This window comes from Chlamydotis macqueenii, chromosome 3, assembly GCF_036417535.1.
Source record: "Chlamydotis macqueenii isolate bChlMac1 chromosome 3, bChlMac1.mat, whole genome shotgun sequence".
NCBI lineage: Eukaryota > Metazoa > Chordata > Aves > Otidiformes > Otididae > Chlamydotis > Chlamydotis macqueenii.
In genome coordinates this window covers 57,258,596-57,277,765 of record NC_141558.1, presented here as the reverse complement: position 1 = coordinate 57,277,765, position 19,170 = coordinate 57,258,596, and the positions used below count along the sequence as shown (strand labels likewise).

General features: G+C 43.4%; 1 protein-coding gene across 1 annotated transcript in view; it reads right to left on the bottom strand.

The window, feature by feature from the left end:
* RNF217 (ring finger protein 217) overlaps nucleotides 1-18,852 on the bottom strand; it is a 62,177-nt gene extending 43,325 nt beyond the window's left edge. The window contains exon 1 of the mRNA XM_086744413.1: nucleotides 18,205-18,852. Within this exon, the coding sequence (XP_086600539.1) occupies nucleotides 18,205-18,852 (648 nt within the window). The remainder of the gene's footprint in view (nucleotides 1-18,204) is intronic.
* Nucleotides 18,853-19,170: the final 318 nt, after the last annotated feature.

Sequence of the window (19,170 nt, the reverse complement as noted above, 5' to 3'; positions counted from 1 at the left end):
ACGTAACGTCCTCTTGGCAATGTAGAAGGGGGAAAAAAGTCTACTCTTCAAAATTTTCTGAATCCATCTAATTTCCTTCACTTTGGTAACACGCATATAGAGGCTGGCTACCCTCTACGCTGCTTCTGCTGCCCCATACCTTCACTCAGGGAAGGCTCTAAACTTGTAAAGTCTCCTTGTAATCTGCACCTGGCCCAGACTGCTGGAGCTGCTGCAGAGAACTGCTGCTGCTCCCACTCAGGAAACTGCTGCCCCAAAGCACATTGATTTTCTGTGCAAAAGAAAGGCAGTAATGTTTGTATTTGTGACTTCTGTGATTTCGGGAGCACATCCAAACACCAAGACAAGTGATATGTTTGTTACGCACTTTTCACCAAAATGCTGCCTGCAGCGAGGGAAACGGGTGGCATCCTGCTGCAGAATTAAGTTCTGAATTGTACTGACATTTATCTAAGAGAATCAAAACATTGCTGCATGAGAATAAACATGACTGTGTTAATTTCCAACATATTATATATGAGGAAGTCTAACAAAATTACATGCATTAGGAAAACAGTAAACATTAGTACAATTCGGAAAAAGTAAGAAATCCCACATCAGTGCTAACTTCCAGATACTATGCACATTTTGTGTGCTAAATCTCTAAAGTACAAATGGCTATGCTTAAAACTAACTGCAAATTACAGTTGCACTTGATTTCTCATTTGCAAAACTGTAATCAGTAGGAAAAAACAAGTTAGCAAGTCTTTCACCACACAGGAAGAATAAAATAAATAGAGATCATAAAGTCTTTTTTAATGTGCATCCTCAGCTATTTCTGCACACCAAACCTCTGAAGAAAATTAGTAATTTCTCATTGTGGCATTGGAACACCTTGTAAATAAGATCGTCTTTTTCCTAATGTCACCTTGATTTCCCTCAAAGTATAGCTCCTCGTGACATTGAGTGCAAAAGGTGAGTTCACAAACTGAGTCACTGCAATAATTGGTCACCTGTGAGAAGGCTGGATTAGGGGACTTGGCTAGGATCACCTTGCAAGGCTCTAGTACTGCCAGGAAACATCATCACCATGCAGGTCTCCTACCTTAACTACCATATTATTCTCTCTCATCTCACAGCTCCTAGGTTCATGGAAGGTGTAATAATCCTCCTCCTCAAAACGACTTGTATGGAAGAATATCAGCTTCTTCACTTTGTCAGCAAGCTGGAAGTTGATTGATAGTCATGTATAGAGGAAAAAACCTAATGCCTGGACATAGGGAATAACCACCAGTACCAGTGGTGGTACTGGCAGTTATTTTACACTTCTCGAGAGATAGATGCCCGGAGACATCTCACCTGAGGCGGCGCAAGCGCAGACAGCAAGCAGATCCCTGCAGCCTCAGCTGCAGCCTGCCCCAGCCCACAGACATCCTGCCCCTGCCCTCCTGCCTCTGCTTCCCACATCTCTTCTGGTCTCTTGGCACTAGGCATCCCCATACCAAATCGTTCTCACTTGTCACCAGGCCAGTCCTAGTTAGCCTTCATCCTCCACATCCAAAGCCTTACAGGACTGCCATTGGCATGCAGACTGCCTTCAGCTCCCGTGTTGTCGCACTGCATCCAGAAACAAGGCTTTCTGTCCCATTCAATTTAATTCCTCTGCCACCTCTATCCTGCTGTTCTTGCTGCATTTCAGTTTACCCACTCCTCCTGGACAGCAGGAAAGGAACATGTATGCACATCAGAATACTGTCATCCTGCTCTGGGATCCATCACGGGATATTACAGGCATCTAAAATAGGCAGGATGGACAAAACGTGAATCCTGTTCAAGACCCACAAGGCTGGGACAGCTTGATGCTGTCTGAATTACTAGTGAATTAAGCCATCTAATGAAAAAATCTGCATATATTTAACTGCAGTTTTTTATCACGCACCATTTGATTCCTTATTGATAGTATCTCTAGACACAAAGACAGACATCCTACAACGTTGAGTAGGATGAATCAATCACTGAAACACTGAAGATTTTTAGTGAAATGGACTAAATGTGATTTTTTTTTTTTTAATAGATTGGCAGGAACAAAAGTAAATGGGTTTCTCCAAAGTTCACTCTCTGAGGCATCCAAACCAACTCTTTGCTAGGATCTTCCCCACAGATTCAAGTGGAAGTGTTCCATCTCATTCGGAAGAAACCAAGAAAATCTAAAAATCTGGGCTATGATTGCTTGATTCTAACAGCAGACAATACATTGCAATGTTGATACATGGAAGATACTTTTACTCCAGAAAAAAAAATGCACTTCCTGAATTCACATGGGTCTTCAATGGTTTTCCTCCTTAGCTATGACAGCAGATAAATGTGTTCTGATGGAAGGTGACAGATTCATGTCCTACACGGGACTAGACAAACTGCATACATACAGTATTGGTTACCACGCAACAGAAGTACTTTTAAGAGACACTTAGAAAGTAAAAACTCATTGAGCTGCAAATTCAAGTGCAGTACAGCAAAGACAACCTGGTCAACCAGCAGAAACTGCTCAAGAGATAGAGGCAAAAATGTGGAAGAGAAAAAAAAGAAAAAGTGTGGGGAAAAAACCCAACCCAAACCAACAAAAAACAACAACAAAAAAACCAACCACAGGAGATTAGGACTGTTTTATTCAACTGCCACGAAGATGGGAGCACCACAGTTCTGCCTATATTCCAGGGGTATCACCTTTCTCTGCAGAATGCAAGTTCAGAAGTAAACTAACAGCAAGAGTCCAAATATAAAAATCCAAAAGGAAACATGAAAGGAGAAAGGAAGCTAAACAAAATATATATATTTCCTCTTTCAGGGAATGATCTGTAATGTAACTTCAGTATGAAGGTTTAATTATAATCACAGATATTTGTATTGTTACAGTAGTCAGTGTCATGCCATAAAATATTTAAAAGTTCAAGGGAATTTCAACAATTAGATACTCCTCCCCTGAATTCACAGTTTTGGGGGGGGGAAGGCATTTGTAGAATTTCACAAGTTTGCAATTAGTTTCAGTTGAAGCCATATCAAAAGTTATTATCCTTTCCCCCAAAAAGCTGATGCAAAACTGTCTTTTAACGTAGTTTAAACTGGAACTAGAATTAGGCATGATTCCAAGGTTTTTCCACTGATGACTATAGGAGAGCTAAGACTGATCAGGTACCCTAATTCTGTATTTTCCTGTTAAAAAAAAAAAAGCTATGAGTGATTTCTTATTTGCTTGGGTTTGCAAGATGTAGTATTAGCACAATTAACATACCTGTTGTACAACCCAAGACATGATTATGCAGATAACTTCTTTAAATCCTAAACCCAAAGAAATATTGTTTCTAAAATGCAAATAAATGGTCAAAGCAAGAGTACGCTAAATCAATACAAAGTGTCCCACTCTCATGCGATGTGTTCTCTAAATTGGACAGTGACAGTTGCTCTTTTTTAGATAAAGCCCATTTGCTTTCTGGTCTCGTTAGCGCAGTCCTACCTGCCCAGCTCTATTAGTCACTTCCTGCAGGAGCACTTGAACACCTACACGGAATCAAAACACCTCTTATTACATCCAACAGAGTATACAGGTTTAACTGAAACATTAAAGCTGTAACTGAGCAAACCTGTCCCCTGTGCCTTCACAGATAAGGATGCTGCCTGTGAAACACTCTTGATAGGAAGTCTATTGCTTCAGAGAAAGACTAACTCCTTTTCCAAACACCCTCCCACCACCAACCAAATTATGCTCAAAGAGAGAGGGGGGGGGGGGGAAGGAGGGAAAGCAGACAAATTAAGTCTTAATCTTATGGCTACTCCACCCACTACTTCTCACTTCTAGAGCTTGAGAGACAGGTAAGAAAATGAAGAACAAAATCAATACCTCTTCTGCTACTTGAGGGAGGGAGTCTTCAAAAAAAAACTTTTTGTCATGATCAATGCAACAGTAAGTTAATCTTCTGTTACAGGCTTTTATGACTGTAAGCTTCCAAATTTCACAACTGCTCCACTTTACTACCAAAAATATCTGCATAATAGAAACACTCAAGCTTGATCTTCAAAATCAGTGTGCTGAAATCACAGGCAGCTGTTGAGTAACATAGGCTAGTTCAAACAAAAGACAAATCCCAAGTCCTCCAAGCCACAAGTAACAATGCTTCCCATGACCTCGTAGTAGGGGAGAAGGCAAAAAAAAAAAAAAAAAGCTGTAATTTCACTGATGAGAACATAGTTCAGCCCCCCCTCCAGAGACATACAGGGATAGCAAGGAACGGTGAAGAGCTGCTTAAGCCAGCTGTAACTGATGTGTCACCAAGGCTCAGCCTTTGCTCAAATGTTTTCAGTTTAATGCTAGAGAGTGACACCACCAGTACAAAGCATGGCTAGCTCTTGCAGAAATCTGCTACGTGGATCATACTTGCTCAAAAGCAGATGGACAGACAAAAGGATGTGACATCTGATTACAAAGATCCTCCGGCAAAGAAGTTTTTCCCTCCTGGCCCATTTATACATTGTTGGGAAGAAAAACAAGACAAACACTCCAATGTTATGACAGAGGTAAGAAGAGTTCATGGCTGAGTAATAATTCCTTCTCCCAAAAAAAAAAAAAATCAAACAGCAACAGACGTTTTATTTCTTGCATCACAATACTTTCATTTTAATGGCATTGATGAATAACCCATGATATGACTAAGTTAGTCTTAAGCTGTATAAACCTCTACCTTTTCAGAGCATGACTGCAAATACTATACCAAAAGGATCACTGTGGAAAGGAAAAACCATTTTAGAAAGCTCCTGACAGTGGAAAGGAAGCTCCTCCAGGAAAGGGAAGAAGAAAGATAGCAAAAGTCGGAAGCTGGTGAGAAGAGAGGTCACTCTCCAGGATCTTTAGAGCACTCATTAGATAAGCATACACCCTTTGAAGAAGCTCAACTTCCTGCCGTAAATAAAGGTTTTATAACCCACTCAAAATACACATTAGCCAGCCAATTACTTAATTTCACCTGCCTTTTCTTATTCCTTGACCAGCACTTTGCATTTTTAAGTGTTTCAATAGGCCTTTATACAATATATACTATTATTTGATATATTCCAGATATTGTTTTCATCAGTTTTTCCACCGTGGCTCACATATATGAAGTAATCCATTAAAAACTATAAGCCTGCATCTTTCAGAAATGTTTTTAATGTTTCAATGCCTGTTAGTGTCAGCATATATCAGTCTTTATGTTTTATAAAATTTGTTCAAATACAGAAGTAGGTTTCTCGTGATCAGATTAGTGCCTGATACTGATTTCAGAGCCAAAAATCAAATCAATTAGTGCTTCCCTGAAATTCCCAGACAGACTTCACTGGTGAACTCAGAGACAGTACACGAAACCAAAGCCCTGCTGGACACCACTTTAGTCTGGTATAAACCTAACTTAACAAGAATTGAATAAAAATATCCTCTAATGCTACACAGTCTTCAAAGGTGCAAACACATGCAGGACACTAAAGATGCAAGACACTTGCTTGGTTACCCAGCCTCTACCTCTGTCCAAGATTTGTTGATTTTCCCTGTGGATCTAACTTCTGCATACAGCAGCTATAAAGAGCACAACAGCTTCAGCAAGTTCATTCAGTCAGCTTGCAGATATATTTTGTGATGAATACAGAAACTCAATGTTTATTGCATCTCAGCAGCAAAGCCCTCTCCAAGTACACTAGGGCAGGCACGGAGCCAGATTGAATTTCACCAGAATCCCCAATAAATCACCTTGCAACCACCTTGAGCCAACATAAGTACTTTAAGGATGCTAAAATCCTTCCACAAAATTTGTCAGATATTGGTATAAAAACTGGAAGGGAAAAAAAAAACCTTAGAATGAGACATCAGGAGATAAATTCAGAATTATGATGCTGCAGCCTGTCAAGTGAAGCATACAGCTAAACTAAAGACTAAGAGAAAGACAAGGAAGTTCAACAACAGCCAGCCACCACTTTCCAGTAGTTTATAACACATTTGCCCAGATGGTAACTGTAGTTTCACAGAAAAAAAAAAAAGCCACAAAAAATAAAACCCACATCAAAACGACTCAATTTCAGAAATTGTTTTTCAATGTTACACAGCTTTTCTTTGGTACCTTAACCATCTGTTCTGTTCATTGTTTTCATGTAAAAGCAATCTGTGGAAACTAAACCAAACAATCACTGGTCTTTGCTAATTGTTCGTTCGCTCATAAGTTTCTTTATACAACAGCCTGCATTAATTCCCTTGGACAGTTATTTCAAAGGCATCCTCTACAGCCTAGGTCAAATCAGGTAACAGCAATGCAGTCTCTTCTCTGCTGGTGGAGGGAGGGGACCACTTGGAAACTGCTCCAATTCAACCAGATCACTCTAACCAAAACCAGTCCTGAAAACACAGTTTTGAAGTTTATTTAAAAGCCATTTCTCCTAAAAAAAAAAAAAAACCAGTGCGAGACATTTGACTTCAGATTCCTTACAGATTAAAAAAAATGCTGGACACAAGGCATGATTTAAAGTGTACTGCTTGCAGGTATACGCTGGGCACTGGAAAAAATCTTTTATTGTTTTCAATGACTGAAAAAAAAAAAGTAATGACAGACAATAAAACTCTTCCATCATCTCCTCACTGAACTTAAGCTTCTGCTCAGAGCATGCTCTCAGAAGAACAGGTGGCCTTCCCATCCAACTGGGCCAAATTCAGCACATACTGGTGCCACATAGCAAGTCCTTTTTGACAGCATTGAAGGTATAGGCTTTGAAAATCCTTCAGATACTGCACCCTTCTTTCCAAATCCACAGAGACTAGAGGGGCCCTCCCAGATCCCTCCCTTCTAACCCAAATATACAGGCTCACGCTGATCTCTAGCCTAACTGGATTAATTACAATTTTTATAGTTACCTTAGCACTCAAAACTCCAAATAAAGCCTTGCCACGTACAACGGTCTCATTGCTCTCCTCTCTTTATGACATCCTCAAATTGCATTCATCTTTTTAGTGGTTCCATCATTATCAGCTGCTCGTACAATCTGTCATCATTAACCCAGATTTGCTACCTCCTACTAACGTTCCAAGTCAAGAAAAATGAAAGTCATCACAAAAACTTCTTCCTTACTCTTTCTTTTCACCATGAGGACTGATAAAACAAAACTGTCCTAAATCAAAACTAAATACAGAAGCTAAATGATAAGCTAGTATCAGCAACTTACCACCTGGGGCCAGTTCATTATCAAGGCAAGAAAAGGGGACTCTCTCCTTGTCTCCTCCCTTTCCCCTAAACAAACACCTCAGTGCTTCTCACTAAGAAATACGCTTCTAGCTTGTGAAAGCTGTAGTTACAGCCTATTCATGCCAATGCACATGCTAGAAGTGTGGATTATATATAGCTAAAAAAAAAAAAAAACAAACACAACCCCCCAAAAAAACCCCAAAAAAAACCCCAGCTATATTCATTGTAAAAATAAGTTTAAAAGTTTTACAGGTCAAAAGCAGTACACCTACAGAAACATAAAAAGTCAGAGTGGAAAATAATATACTGGAATAGTGATGAATTCTTCAAAATGAGGGGGTTTTTTTGTACAATTAAAAATAACATCACATTTAGTAAGTATTCATGCATTTTGTGTGGAAAAATAACAAACCCACTCAAAACCCCACACAGTAAAACCCCAAATTCCTTCTATCATTTTGAGCTCTGTCTTTTCATTAGTTATTCACACAGGTAAGAAGCAACAAGGAACTACTTTTGAGAGCTCTTTGGTGCAAGAAAGATTTTTCTCAATAAAATAATGATCATACTCGACACTGCTTGGCTGCAGCAAGCTAAAGCTGTTGAAATAAGAAAGATCAAAAAATGGGTTCCTCCTCTGCAAGAATATTCACATTAAAAACTTCACATGTAAAACTGCCTTGGGAATAATCTGTTCCGTTACAAAACACTTGTGGATGCTTTAAAATTCCAGACAGTTGAGAGCTTCTTCTTTAATGATGCTACAGGCAGCAGAGACAGGACTGGTGGGTACCAGCCTGGGCTGGACTGGGAACCTCAGTGCTGTGAGCAGCTCAGAGAAATGCTCTGGATTGTGCACCATGCCTGCCCAAGAGCCGTGGGTGCAGATGCACCTTCGGGTGCTGGACAAGCCGTGACTTTCGTTTGGATGCAAAAGAGGAAACAATGCAGCAACATGACCAAATTGCAGGTTTGATTTCATGGAGCTCCAATGAAAACCTTCATGTGCAGTCATCTTGAACATGTTCTTCCCCCTTTCCCTTGCACAGCCTTTTCAATTGTTTTGTTCCATTAGGCTGCCACAGTTGCCAAAACAAATGGCCCTGCTTCACCATGGACACTTTACTCAGTACCACGTTGTGGTGGAATAAACATTTGCATGCTGTGCATGAACTGCATAAAATAAAAATATATATATAAAAAAGAGAATGGTTGTGAAATGTTAATTTTAACACAGACCAGTTTTTCTGTACATGGATCAGATGATTCAGAAACAGTGAAGACCAAGTTGAAGGGTGAGCAGTGCTACTAATTAAAATGACTGTAAACTTTCAACTTTAGACAAAATATCTGCTTTTTCTTGATACAGAAGGAAAACCAATGAGATCTAAAACTCATTTTATATCCTTAATTTACTAGAAGTGGTGGCTTGGCCTTGTCTGGCTATACGACCATCTGCATTGGCTTAGGTGAGGTCCTCATGAAGCATGACACTCTGGGATACTTCAGGCAGTATTTGCCAAGTTACTCTCACAAAAAACCAGCAAATCAAGCCTTCACATTAAATACCTACTGAGGCAAAAGCACTCAGTAATGTCCACCAGCAGCAGGCACAACTCACTACAAAGAAGGTTTAAATTTAAGAGACTGGGAAGTTGCCAGTAATTTAAAATAAAGCTACAACTCCAGATAATGCATTGAAAGAATGGGTATCATCAGAATTTTGAGAACTACTCTCAAGTGTTATTGAGAAATACAATAGAAGTAAGTCTGAATATACTTTCCATTGTACAAATGGGTGAAAAATCCTGAGGTTGCTTAATTTCCACTGCCTATACCTAAGGAAAATGGGGACGATAGATAAATTAATACTTTGAGACATCCAGAGTTTAATAATGTATTTCACTTTGGCTACTTTCAGGTTTAGATAGTCACATATACAACAATATCCGTAAGCCACTAACAGCAATAATATTTAGACAGAACTCTAATGTCTTACAACTGATTTTCTGCGTTAATCTAGTAGGATTAGTTCACCACAATAAAATACACTACCATCACCATAAGTCCTAACACCTACATTTTGTAGTTGGTATGCAACTATGTATTTAAACACTCAGTGTATAAATACTATATGAGCCACGTTTGCTCTTTTGTAGACCTGTCCATTCAAAAAAACTTTTAAGTTGCACATTCTTTCCCGTTTTTAAGCTGCATGCTAATACCATAAAGTTAACTAAGCGGAGTTTCCAAGCTATTGCACAACCGAGCTGCACACGCACTTGAAAAGACACGGAGCAGTTTACATACTTGTTTCTGTACGGCCTCCAAAGGACTGCTTCCGAGCAGACAAATTATACCTGGCACTGCACTGACCCGCTGGAATGGGCAGGCACAAGGTGTCCTCTCCCCAAAGTACACTCATACTGCAAGCAACATTAGAATAGCTGAAAGCATCAAGAAGCCCTCCCACACCACTTCTTTGCCCCCATACAGCAGCGATAGTCTTGACAACAGTGAAGCACTTATTTTTCCCTGTTTAGGAAAGCAGCACTTCTCACAGCACCTCTGTAATTGTGTCATGTTAGCACGCTGCACCCCTCTCTGACACCCATAGGTATAAAAGTCTTCCAGCAGACCAGCAAAACACTAACCCATTATTTTCCTGGAAGTTCTACACTTGAAATTGTTTTTAAAATCCATTACTTTTTTTCCCTTTTTCAGGTTAGATTTATTTTTTGCCTACTCCCACCCAACAGGAAACTAGAAAGCTAGTCCCATTTCACCTTTTGGCCACTATTTACCAGAATAACTGGCCAGTATTCAGCTGCAGGTTTAAATAGAGGCCAAAGATCCACCTCATATACGGAGGCCACCAGTCTTCAAGATTCCCTTTTGTTTTATGAAAGTTTATCCTGAGCAAGCCCACCCTCTGGGGCAAACTGATTCTTACAACATCACCAAGCCCTTCCCATCCTGGCAATCTTCTTCTCGCCCTTCTTCCTTCCTCGTATTGTGTGAGCAAGCACACAGAGCCACATCACAGCTGAAACAGTTTGGATAGGACTTCCCTTTCCTACGAGCTAAAGGGACAGAGCCATTCAGATCCCCATCCCACATCCCCGAGCTGATACAGCACTGTTCCTACAAGAGCAGGGAGCCAAACCATTAAACTAGAGGGGTACTTGCCTTCGGTGCCATTTGTATCCCATCAGTGGTAGAAAACAATATACAATGGCATCAGCGTGACTAGAATTGAGAAAGTCAAACTTTGCCCCTTATATTTTCCACTACAATACCCAATATAGTTTGTACTTGTCTTAAAAAACACCACTGGGGAAATAAAACTATGGAAGTACATAGACACCTTTATTATTTCAATTTTATATTCTTTATAAGGGACATTTGCCATTTTATAACTGCACTACACAGTCTACTAGCAAGCTCATAAGAAAAAGGAAGTGGGAAGCTTTAGAAATTTCTTTATCTTTTCATGAAATTGTAATCTAGGAAGTGCACAGCCTTTCTCACAATTAAGTAAATAAACAGGAGCAACTGTACATCCCAACAAGCTTGTCAATGAAAATATACACCGATCTTCAACTGAAGGAGTGAGTAGTTACTGAGGTAAATGTGGACTCCAAGTCATTTTAGTTTCGGTTCCAAAACTGGCTTAAACTACTGTACAGCGTCTGACCTCCTGCACTGAAACCAATTAAGTTTTCTTCTCTAGAAGTAAAGTCTTTAATTTATTTTTCATCCCAATTTCTTCCTATTTCACTTGCATTAAGCAACTGCTTAATGTTGTGTGCTTTCACAAGGCTTATTTACCTATACAACAGATGTATGTGTGCCATAGTAGAAAAACGTACATTTAAGAACAGGCAATTCAACAAGAATGCTGTTATTTTTATGTTCACGTTAACTTCCAAGTAAAATTAAATTCTTTGCCTTACCAAAAATTTTTCAAGTACTTAAAAATGGACTCAAAAGTTAAATAGCCTCTTCATCACTAGACAAATTGGTTACTTTTTCTATACTTGAAAAAAAAAAAAATCATAGTTACTTGGCTAATAAAATCCTAGAGACAAGGACCTTTTTTAAAAAAATATAATCCATAAAGTACTGAAAAAAACCAGCAAGAGAAACATAGGCGCAAGCAGCTAAAGTACACTGAAAGACAGATAAACCAGCATAACTGGGTGGGTAAGGAATGCCCTTCTTCAACAGTTTAAATTCTTTTGAAGAAATGACATCCCTTACAAATCTTAATCATTCTGACAAGGTACTTACACCCTGGCCACGTAACATACGTACTTTCCTTGAGCCTGGCTGGTTTAGACAGCAGGAAGCAAGATATTTGTACAAGAAGAAGAGAGGAATGAAGGGCCAAGAGGCCCCAGAGCAGTTGGAAGAACAGTTGTTCTGGGGGGAGAATCAGAGGAACAGCGCAGAGGTGAGCTGAAGGCCTTCCCAACCCCCATTTAACTCCTTCATTTCTCCTTGTTCAGGCAATGAAAGCCCAACAGTTCAATTTTCAACTCATTTCACTTTAAAATCCCTGGATGGAATCCATACCTATGCCTGGTAGCTCCCAGGAACAGCTGGTGGAAGCAGGGGGAGGTAAGGCACATGATCTCCTCACTGCTCAGCCTTTCTATGGTCCCCAACACCAACACCACCGACGGACCAGTGAGGTGCAACACAGGGGCTATGGCAGGCAGCTGACAAGCAGGGCTTCTGCTTCACAGAAATTCTGCATTTTCAAAATTAGATTTCAACCCAAGTTAAACCAAAACCAGTTCTCCCTCATCTCCCACTGCAATTTCACACTCATAAAAAGTTTTTACCCTTCAAAATCAACTTTATTATCAACACCAACAAATTCATGGCACCACTGTGGGACTCGCCATTTACTCTCACCCCTTGCTACCCACATTAACAATTTCAGAGACCATTTATCCTCACCCCAGGAATTCAGGCTTTCCCCCATTAGTAAAACCCTTCGCGCAACTGTTCAAAGGTGACACCATCTCTTCTACTTCCAACAACTCTGATTCTACAGAGGTAAATCTTAGACAATAGCATGGCTAAGAAATGACAGCCACCTATTCCAGCTCTACCTCTGGCAAAGACTTATACAAATGAGGAAATCAAAGCTATAAGTGTAGAGTAAGCTTGCAGCTACTTCTACACAGGGAAGAAACAGACTACACAAAATGGTGGTATGTTGACAGAGCATCTAGGCCTACACACAGTAGGACAACTAGGCAGTGTTAACATCCAAGAAGATTACTCAAAACTACTTTTCTTTAAAAAGAATTTTAAAGTATTTCCAGCAGTGCTTAATTTTGTAAAACTTTGTTCTAAACTTAAGCTTCGGCCCAAACTACATCCATCAACAAGCATTCAAGAAGGACTGAAAGCCAGCTATATGCCTAGTCAACTTTAAAGACTAATGCTTACAGTCTTAAAGGTACTTGGGTGTCATCCTGACCTACGTAGGCAACCCTTGGGCAGCTAGTTACACAGCAACATTCCAGCTCTGGGACTGCATACAACACATCAGGAGAACACGACTGGCTTTCAGAAGCTGCGGAAAACGGCAGTGAAGAAGTTGAGGTGCTCCTGCAGCTTACAGGCTGCTCACAGCTGATGGACCAGGTCTACATGCCTCCTACTCAGGAACATGGCCACCTGACAGTGGCTGAAGTGGCTAGTTTGGTTTAGAAAGCCTGTAATCTAGCAGGTCATCTGTTCTCTCCTCCTGCACCTCTTTTCCTCCTTTGGAAACTTCTGCATTCTTGCAAGGTCAGCTGGAGGGTGGCTGCTCACCCTGCCATCACCTCCTGGTAGCCAGTCTGCAGCTGTCCTAGCAACACGCTAGCCAGCATTAGAGCATGGTTTTGGATTAATAACCCTTGCAAACACAGAGCTGCTCCCCCACTGAATGGCAGGGGCCTTTCTGAGCTCTGGTTTGACTCAGGGCACAAGCAGCTCATTAACCATCAGATGATTCAGCACTTGGTGCCTACATTTCTGCTGGCTGGTTTTCATCAGCAACCAGACTGCAACTTTGAAGGTGGATCATTTACATGATACAGTCAGACACCTGATGATGCACACAGGTGTCAAGTCCCTCCAGCTCCAAGACAGTACTAGTTTTAGGCAACACAGCCTGCTCCTAAATTCTCTTCGCAATGTGGCTTTATTATCATGTTCCCCACAAAAACCCTGACTGTAACAGTCTGCTACTTTTTTTCCCCAGGTCTTTCAGAAAGAGATCACGCACAGAAAAGAAAGAGATCGAAAATAAGATCTCAGGTCACAGAGAGAGGAAGCCTGGTAACAGGTCCCGGGCAGAGGAAAGCCATTTCCACATTTAATGCTCAGGAGAGGAGAGCAGGATTTTAGTCCCACCAAAACCACGCACAAAACACTGTTGGATGCAGCCTCTCCCCATCACCGACAATCTCTTCTGATTTGCTCACAGCCACTAATCTCATTAGAGTTCTTATAATTAAAGCACCACAATATCTGATCAAGAATATAGCATGCTTTTAAATTAACTCACCCAAAGTCCTTTAATGTAAGAATGACTGCTTCAAGAGAATTACAAGATTTACAAAATAAAGCATCACTAATGATCATAGGATCAAAACTGGATTATCAGGTTTCCTAATTTGCATGTAGAAAAAGCAGGCAGTCAAATCACCAAGGTTTCTATAAACCTCTTACAGTCACTTTATAGGAAAAGTGAAACAAGTATAGATACAATTATGTATATATAGCTTCAAATATTTATTAGAGAACATATTGCACTTTCTAGATGTTAGGAAACAGTAAGTGTTATTTTGGTCTAGTCAACACTTGCTAAACAGCGAGGAGATTGTTGTTCTAAATAGCACTCGTCAGGTTTACAGGTTAGGGAGATGAGAAAACACATATAAACCTTAGCTTCTTTATCAGTATGAGAAAATACAAAAACCTAGTTAAACTTAGGTCTTCTCCCTCTCTTCTTAAGTCAAATGTCTTCCCATACCTATTTGTTTCTTTTAAAATAAAATTTCTGAACAAATCCCACCCAAGCCCTGGACATAGAAATGGACAAAAAGCAAAACCAGGCACAAATACTCCCTCTGACTCAGAGGTACAAGCAGCCAGAAGAGGTTAGGAAGTGAATTTAGCAAACCTAACTGTGCACACAGCTTCTGGAATAACCCAGGTTTGGTGCCATCTTAAACAGAGAGGAAGATGGGAAGTGAGGGAGATGTGAACGCAACATTACATCTGTGAGATTGAGTGCCTTGGTTCTTCCTCATCCCCGGTTTGTATGCTGGATGCACGAGTGTAGAAGCCCACAGCTCCCAGGTGAAGGGGAAATAGTGCTCCACCCTTCTGACCCCAGCCTCACTCAGTGCATACCCGAGAGCCCATGGAGACGGCTTCTGCGAGCACCATGGTCCTGGAAGAGCACTGACATTTCAAACATTCACACCCTTCACCTTCATCCGCTTTACGTTCGTGATTAAGCATAACAACAAAGAATAGCTTTGGGCTGCACTGATTCCTGTACACAGGGCTTGTTAAGACCTGACTCAGGCTCTGTGAGACCCACACCAGGTCCTGAGGTGCAAGAGCCATAGCCTCTTTCATGCTAACCCACCACCCATACCTACCCCTCCCTCAATTTCTCTGGGTCCAAGAGAATAAAGTTATAGAAATCTCTTTGTGAATGGTAGATAAACTGGTCACAGTCAGACCCTGGAAAGTCCTGAGGGGTCTGTGAGTACTAGGCTGGGAGAAAGAAGAGCTAAATTGAGGCAAAATTACACAATTTACCAAAAGTCAGGCTCCAGAGCAGCCTGGGTCCTCCAGGCTCGCCTGCTAATCTTCCCTGCCAGCCATTAAATCTCTGAAAGGGATTATGCAGCAAGGTGCCGGTGACAAGAGAGACTGGATTTGACCTCTAAGGACCTTCCGATGTGACATTCCTAAATCAATTACCCTCATTTTCCAGCATGCCGGGAACACTATGAGTGAATTCTGCAGTTGGATTATTTTCCTCTGGATAATCTTCTTTTCAGCAATGCCTAAAACTGCAGTTGATTTTCTGATCTATAAAGGGCTCCAAGGCAGTTCTGATGCTGTTATGCATTTGCATAGGATAGCACAGAGTGCATTAACTGGGTTTTTACTTTGCTACTCCATTAAGCATCATTTCAGAAATCATGATGAAACCATCATCAAGAACACAGCTTTCTTCAGTGGGAAAACACACAGATATTAAAGGCAACATGAATTATTTTAAGCATTACACTTCTGCCAACAAACTCCACATTTTCCGCATGAAAGACCGCTCCTCCAGAGACTTAGAGTCAGCCAGTGTCCTCTCAAACAAAAGGGACAGATTGCTACTTCTCTGATGAGGAAATCAGATCTAAACAATGCATATTGCTGCTCGGGTTTTTTTTTTTGTTGTTGTTGTTTTTCTTTGTTTTCAATTTCAGATACATTCCTAAATCAAGCCGACTGTATTCAAACTGAAAACCTGTTAAAGTTTTCAAACAGAAACAGTTTTGCAACATTTAATCCTTTTAAACTTTTGGTAATTTTTTCTTTTTTTTTTTTTTTTTTTTTTACTACACAAAGTGCTAAGTCTCAAAGACGAAAGGCAACTTTATTTCTACCCTATACTGCCTTTCCACTCATGCTTCCCAGAAACTCCTCTAATCTAGCTGACCTGGAGAAGGCTTTTCTCTCTTCCCAGGATGAGTCACAGGGTCCTTCCACAGCACAAAGGAGAAGATATATGACTTCTTGTTCTTCTCAAAGAAATATCACTTTCTTGTTCTTTTTTAAAAAAGGAAGATGGGGAAGAACACACTGGACTGTTATTTGACGGTATTTTGTTTCCTTTTTCCCTGAACACATTTATCAAGCAACTGAAATTCTGCCTGGTCACAACCCCACAGAATTGCTCTGTGAATCTCCCTTCTCAAGATCAGGATCCTTGCTGCAGGCATCCCCACCTCTGCATCTGCATCCCTGCCCCATCTTTTATGTACAGGGGTAAGTATCCATATGGCTGCCTGCCAAGCAGACCTTTTAATAGCTGCTGGGATAAGCTCTGTGGAGTGCTCAGCAATAGTAGCAGCTTCCTTGAAGAGGAAACTTCCTGGAGCATATACCTGGTTCCCCGGCCAGGCAGCTGTATGGGCCACCAGGTGCTGGATCATCCTCCCAAGAGTCCAGCCTAAACCTGCAGAAAAAAAGTTCTTCACTATGGTTTTAGCTACTGGGCCACATAACTTCCATTAGATCACTGTAAACTGCAGGCACCTGGAGAAGTTAGAGAAGTTAGTGGTGACATCACACCACTTTGCAATTTCCAGCTTCAAAGCAAGATAATATTCTGACACATGTGGCAAATATGAAGGTGGCAAACGAGCGCTGACAAAATACTCTAAAAAACTTACTGGGAATTTCAAGTCCACCACATTAACTACAAACTAAAACATTCTGGGTTCGGTGCATGAAGTCTCAAGAAGGCTTAATAAGTGTTTCAGCGTTTCAGTGTTACAGGAGATACACAAAACACAACTCTGCTTCTCCCATCCATCAGTTCCCATGTTAAATCCTTCCCTGCTATCTAAACATAACAAAGGTGGTCCGTGAGTTTACTATTAGTCAGAATAAATGCAACCAGCACTAGCAAATGCTATGTAGGCTACCAATACCTGGAGAGGAGCACAGGCTTCACTTCAGCCAGCACGTGCAATTTCCAAGCAGTGAAATGTTCCCTGGTCAGAACAGCCCGACAACTATTTATAGTGCACGGGGGTAGCTGTAGCTATCCATCCCATGAGGGAGCACAGACTGCCCCAGCACGGCTCCCAGCCCCAACAGGTGTCAAAATTCATTCCACCACCAAACCAGCACCACCGAGCACGTCCCAGAAGTTTCTGATGAATAAAAACACAAAGGTGGTAAGCAAAGGGTTTATTTGGCCTTGGTTTTCCCACATACCTCTATTTCTCCCATTGCTTTCTGAGTTTAGGGCATGCCTACACTAGCGACAGAAAACAATGCACATGTGTTTTGTGATGCTAAACTAGCTACTTAAAAACACTGGCGAAGAGAGAGCTTTGCTTTCAAGCTGCTGATTTCGGTTTGAAACAGCACTTCTGACTGCCAAAACAGAGATGAAGATACAAGCAGCCCACAGCGAGCAGCTATCCACCCAGGATGCACAGCTATCTGCTCAGGGTGGAAAAGTTGTCATGTTTAGCTGGGTTTTTTCCCCCAAAGTTCTTTACTGTTGTAACTCGGATTCTTCACTAACAGCCACACAGACCCCCTAACTATTTCAATCTTGGATAACTGGCGGTAATACCAAAGGCCGAACGCCCGCACGCTCAAGCAGCATCACAGGCGCAGAGTGGTGCGGAGCAGGGGGGCGCTGAAAACCTGCTAAAATTTTCAAGCACACGAACACCTTTTCAACACTTACTCCTTTTGAACTTCTGGTAAGCTTTTTTTTTTTTTGTTACACAAAGTCCTAAGTCTCAAAGATCTCAAAGATCAAAACCCCCAGCCCCAGCAGCCACCCACGCTCCACAACTCTGTTCCTCATCACTCTCTGCACCTCTCTTTAAAGGAAACTGGAAAAAAAAAAAAAAAATCTTTAAAAGACGGGAAGAGCCTGAAAATACAAACGCGACAGACCGTGTAACAACGCGCAGCCCAACGCTTCGGGAACAACCGGTCACTAAACCAGCAGCTCACACGCCGGCGGCTGCCAAACACGTCCCGCACGGGATGGGAAGGGTTTCCCACGCCACGGCACCGGAGTTCCACTCGCCAGGAGCCAACAGCTCAGGGACAACAGCCGCCGGCCCGGCCCGCCGCCCCACCATCCGACGGTTCCCCCCGCCCCGCCCCATCCCCACCACCGGTGGCTGCCGGGCCGTACCTGGGAGCTGAGGTACCGCTTGAGGCACTCCTCGCACACTGCCTTCTTGCAGCAGGACAGGGGCTTGACGGGCTTCTCCTCCAGGCACACCCGGCAGCTCAGCACCAGCAGCGGCCCGAACTCCCCGGCGATCAGCCCGGAGAAGGGCTCGGGCAGCAGGTACAAGTCCACCACCTCGATGCTGCCGCCCGCCGACAGTGGGTCGCCGCCCGCCGCCACCCCGCGCCGCGTCGGGGGCTGCCCCACACCTGGGCCGCCGCCTGGGGAAGCGGGGGCCGCCGCCGGCCGGTCGTTCTCCACGCAATAGACGGTGCAGTACACGTGCCGCCGGGGGGGTGGGCGGCGGCGGCCGCTGCCCCCCTCCGGCCCCTCCTCCGCCGGCTCCCCCGCGGTCGGCGACTCCTCCGGCCCGACCGCCGCCTCCGCCTCCTCCTCCTCCTCTTCGGCCCCTCGCCGCTCGGGGCTGGCAGCGGGCGGCGGCTCCCCACTTCGCCCCGGCCCGGCCGCCCCGCCGCCCGGGGCCGCCACTCGCGGCAGAGGCGGCTCGTCCGGGCCGGGCTCCCGCGGGGCCCCGACCGGGCTCGGCGGCGCGGCAGCGGCGGTAGCAGCCGCCCGCGGGGCGCTCAGCGAGCTCTGCTGCTCCCCCATCGCCGCCGGCCGCCGCTTCTTCCCATCCAGCCGCCTCCCGGCCCCGCTTCTGCTTCCGGGTCCCGAGCCCCGCGCACCGCGGCCCGCCGAGCCGAGCTCCGCACCGCCCGCCCGCGGGCACCGGCCGCCGCCCCCGCCCAGGCCTCCTCCCCGCGGGGCTGCAGGGCAGGGAGGGAGCGGCGAGCGCCGCTCGGGTCAGCACCGCCCGCGGGGTCTCGGCCGGAGCTCGACCCCCATTACCGGGGAGGACGCGGGCAGCCGCCCCTGGTGCCGCGGGGCAGCGCGCCGGGCCGCGCCTCGCAGCCGCCCCGGCCCGCC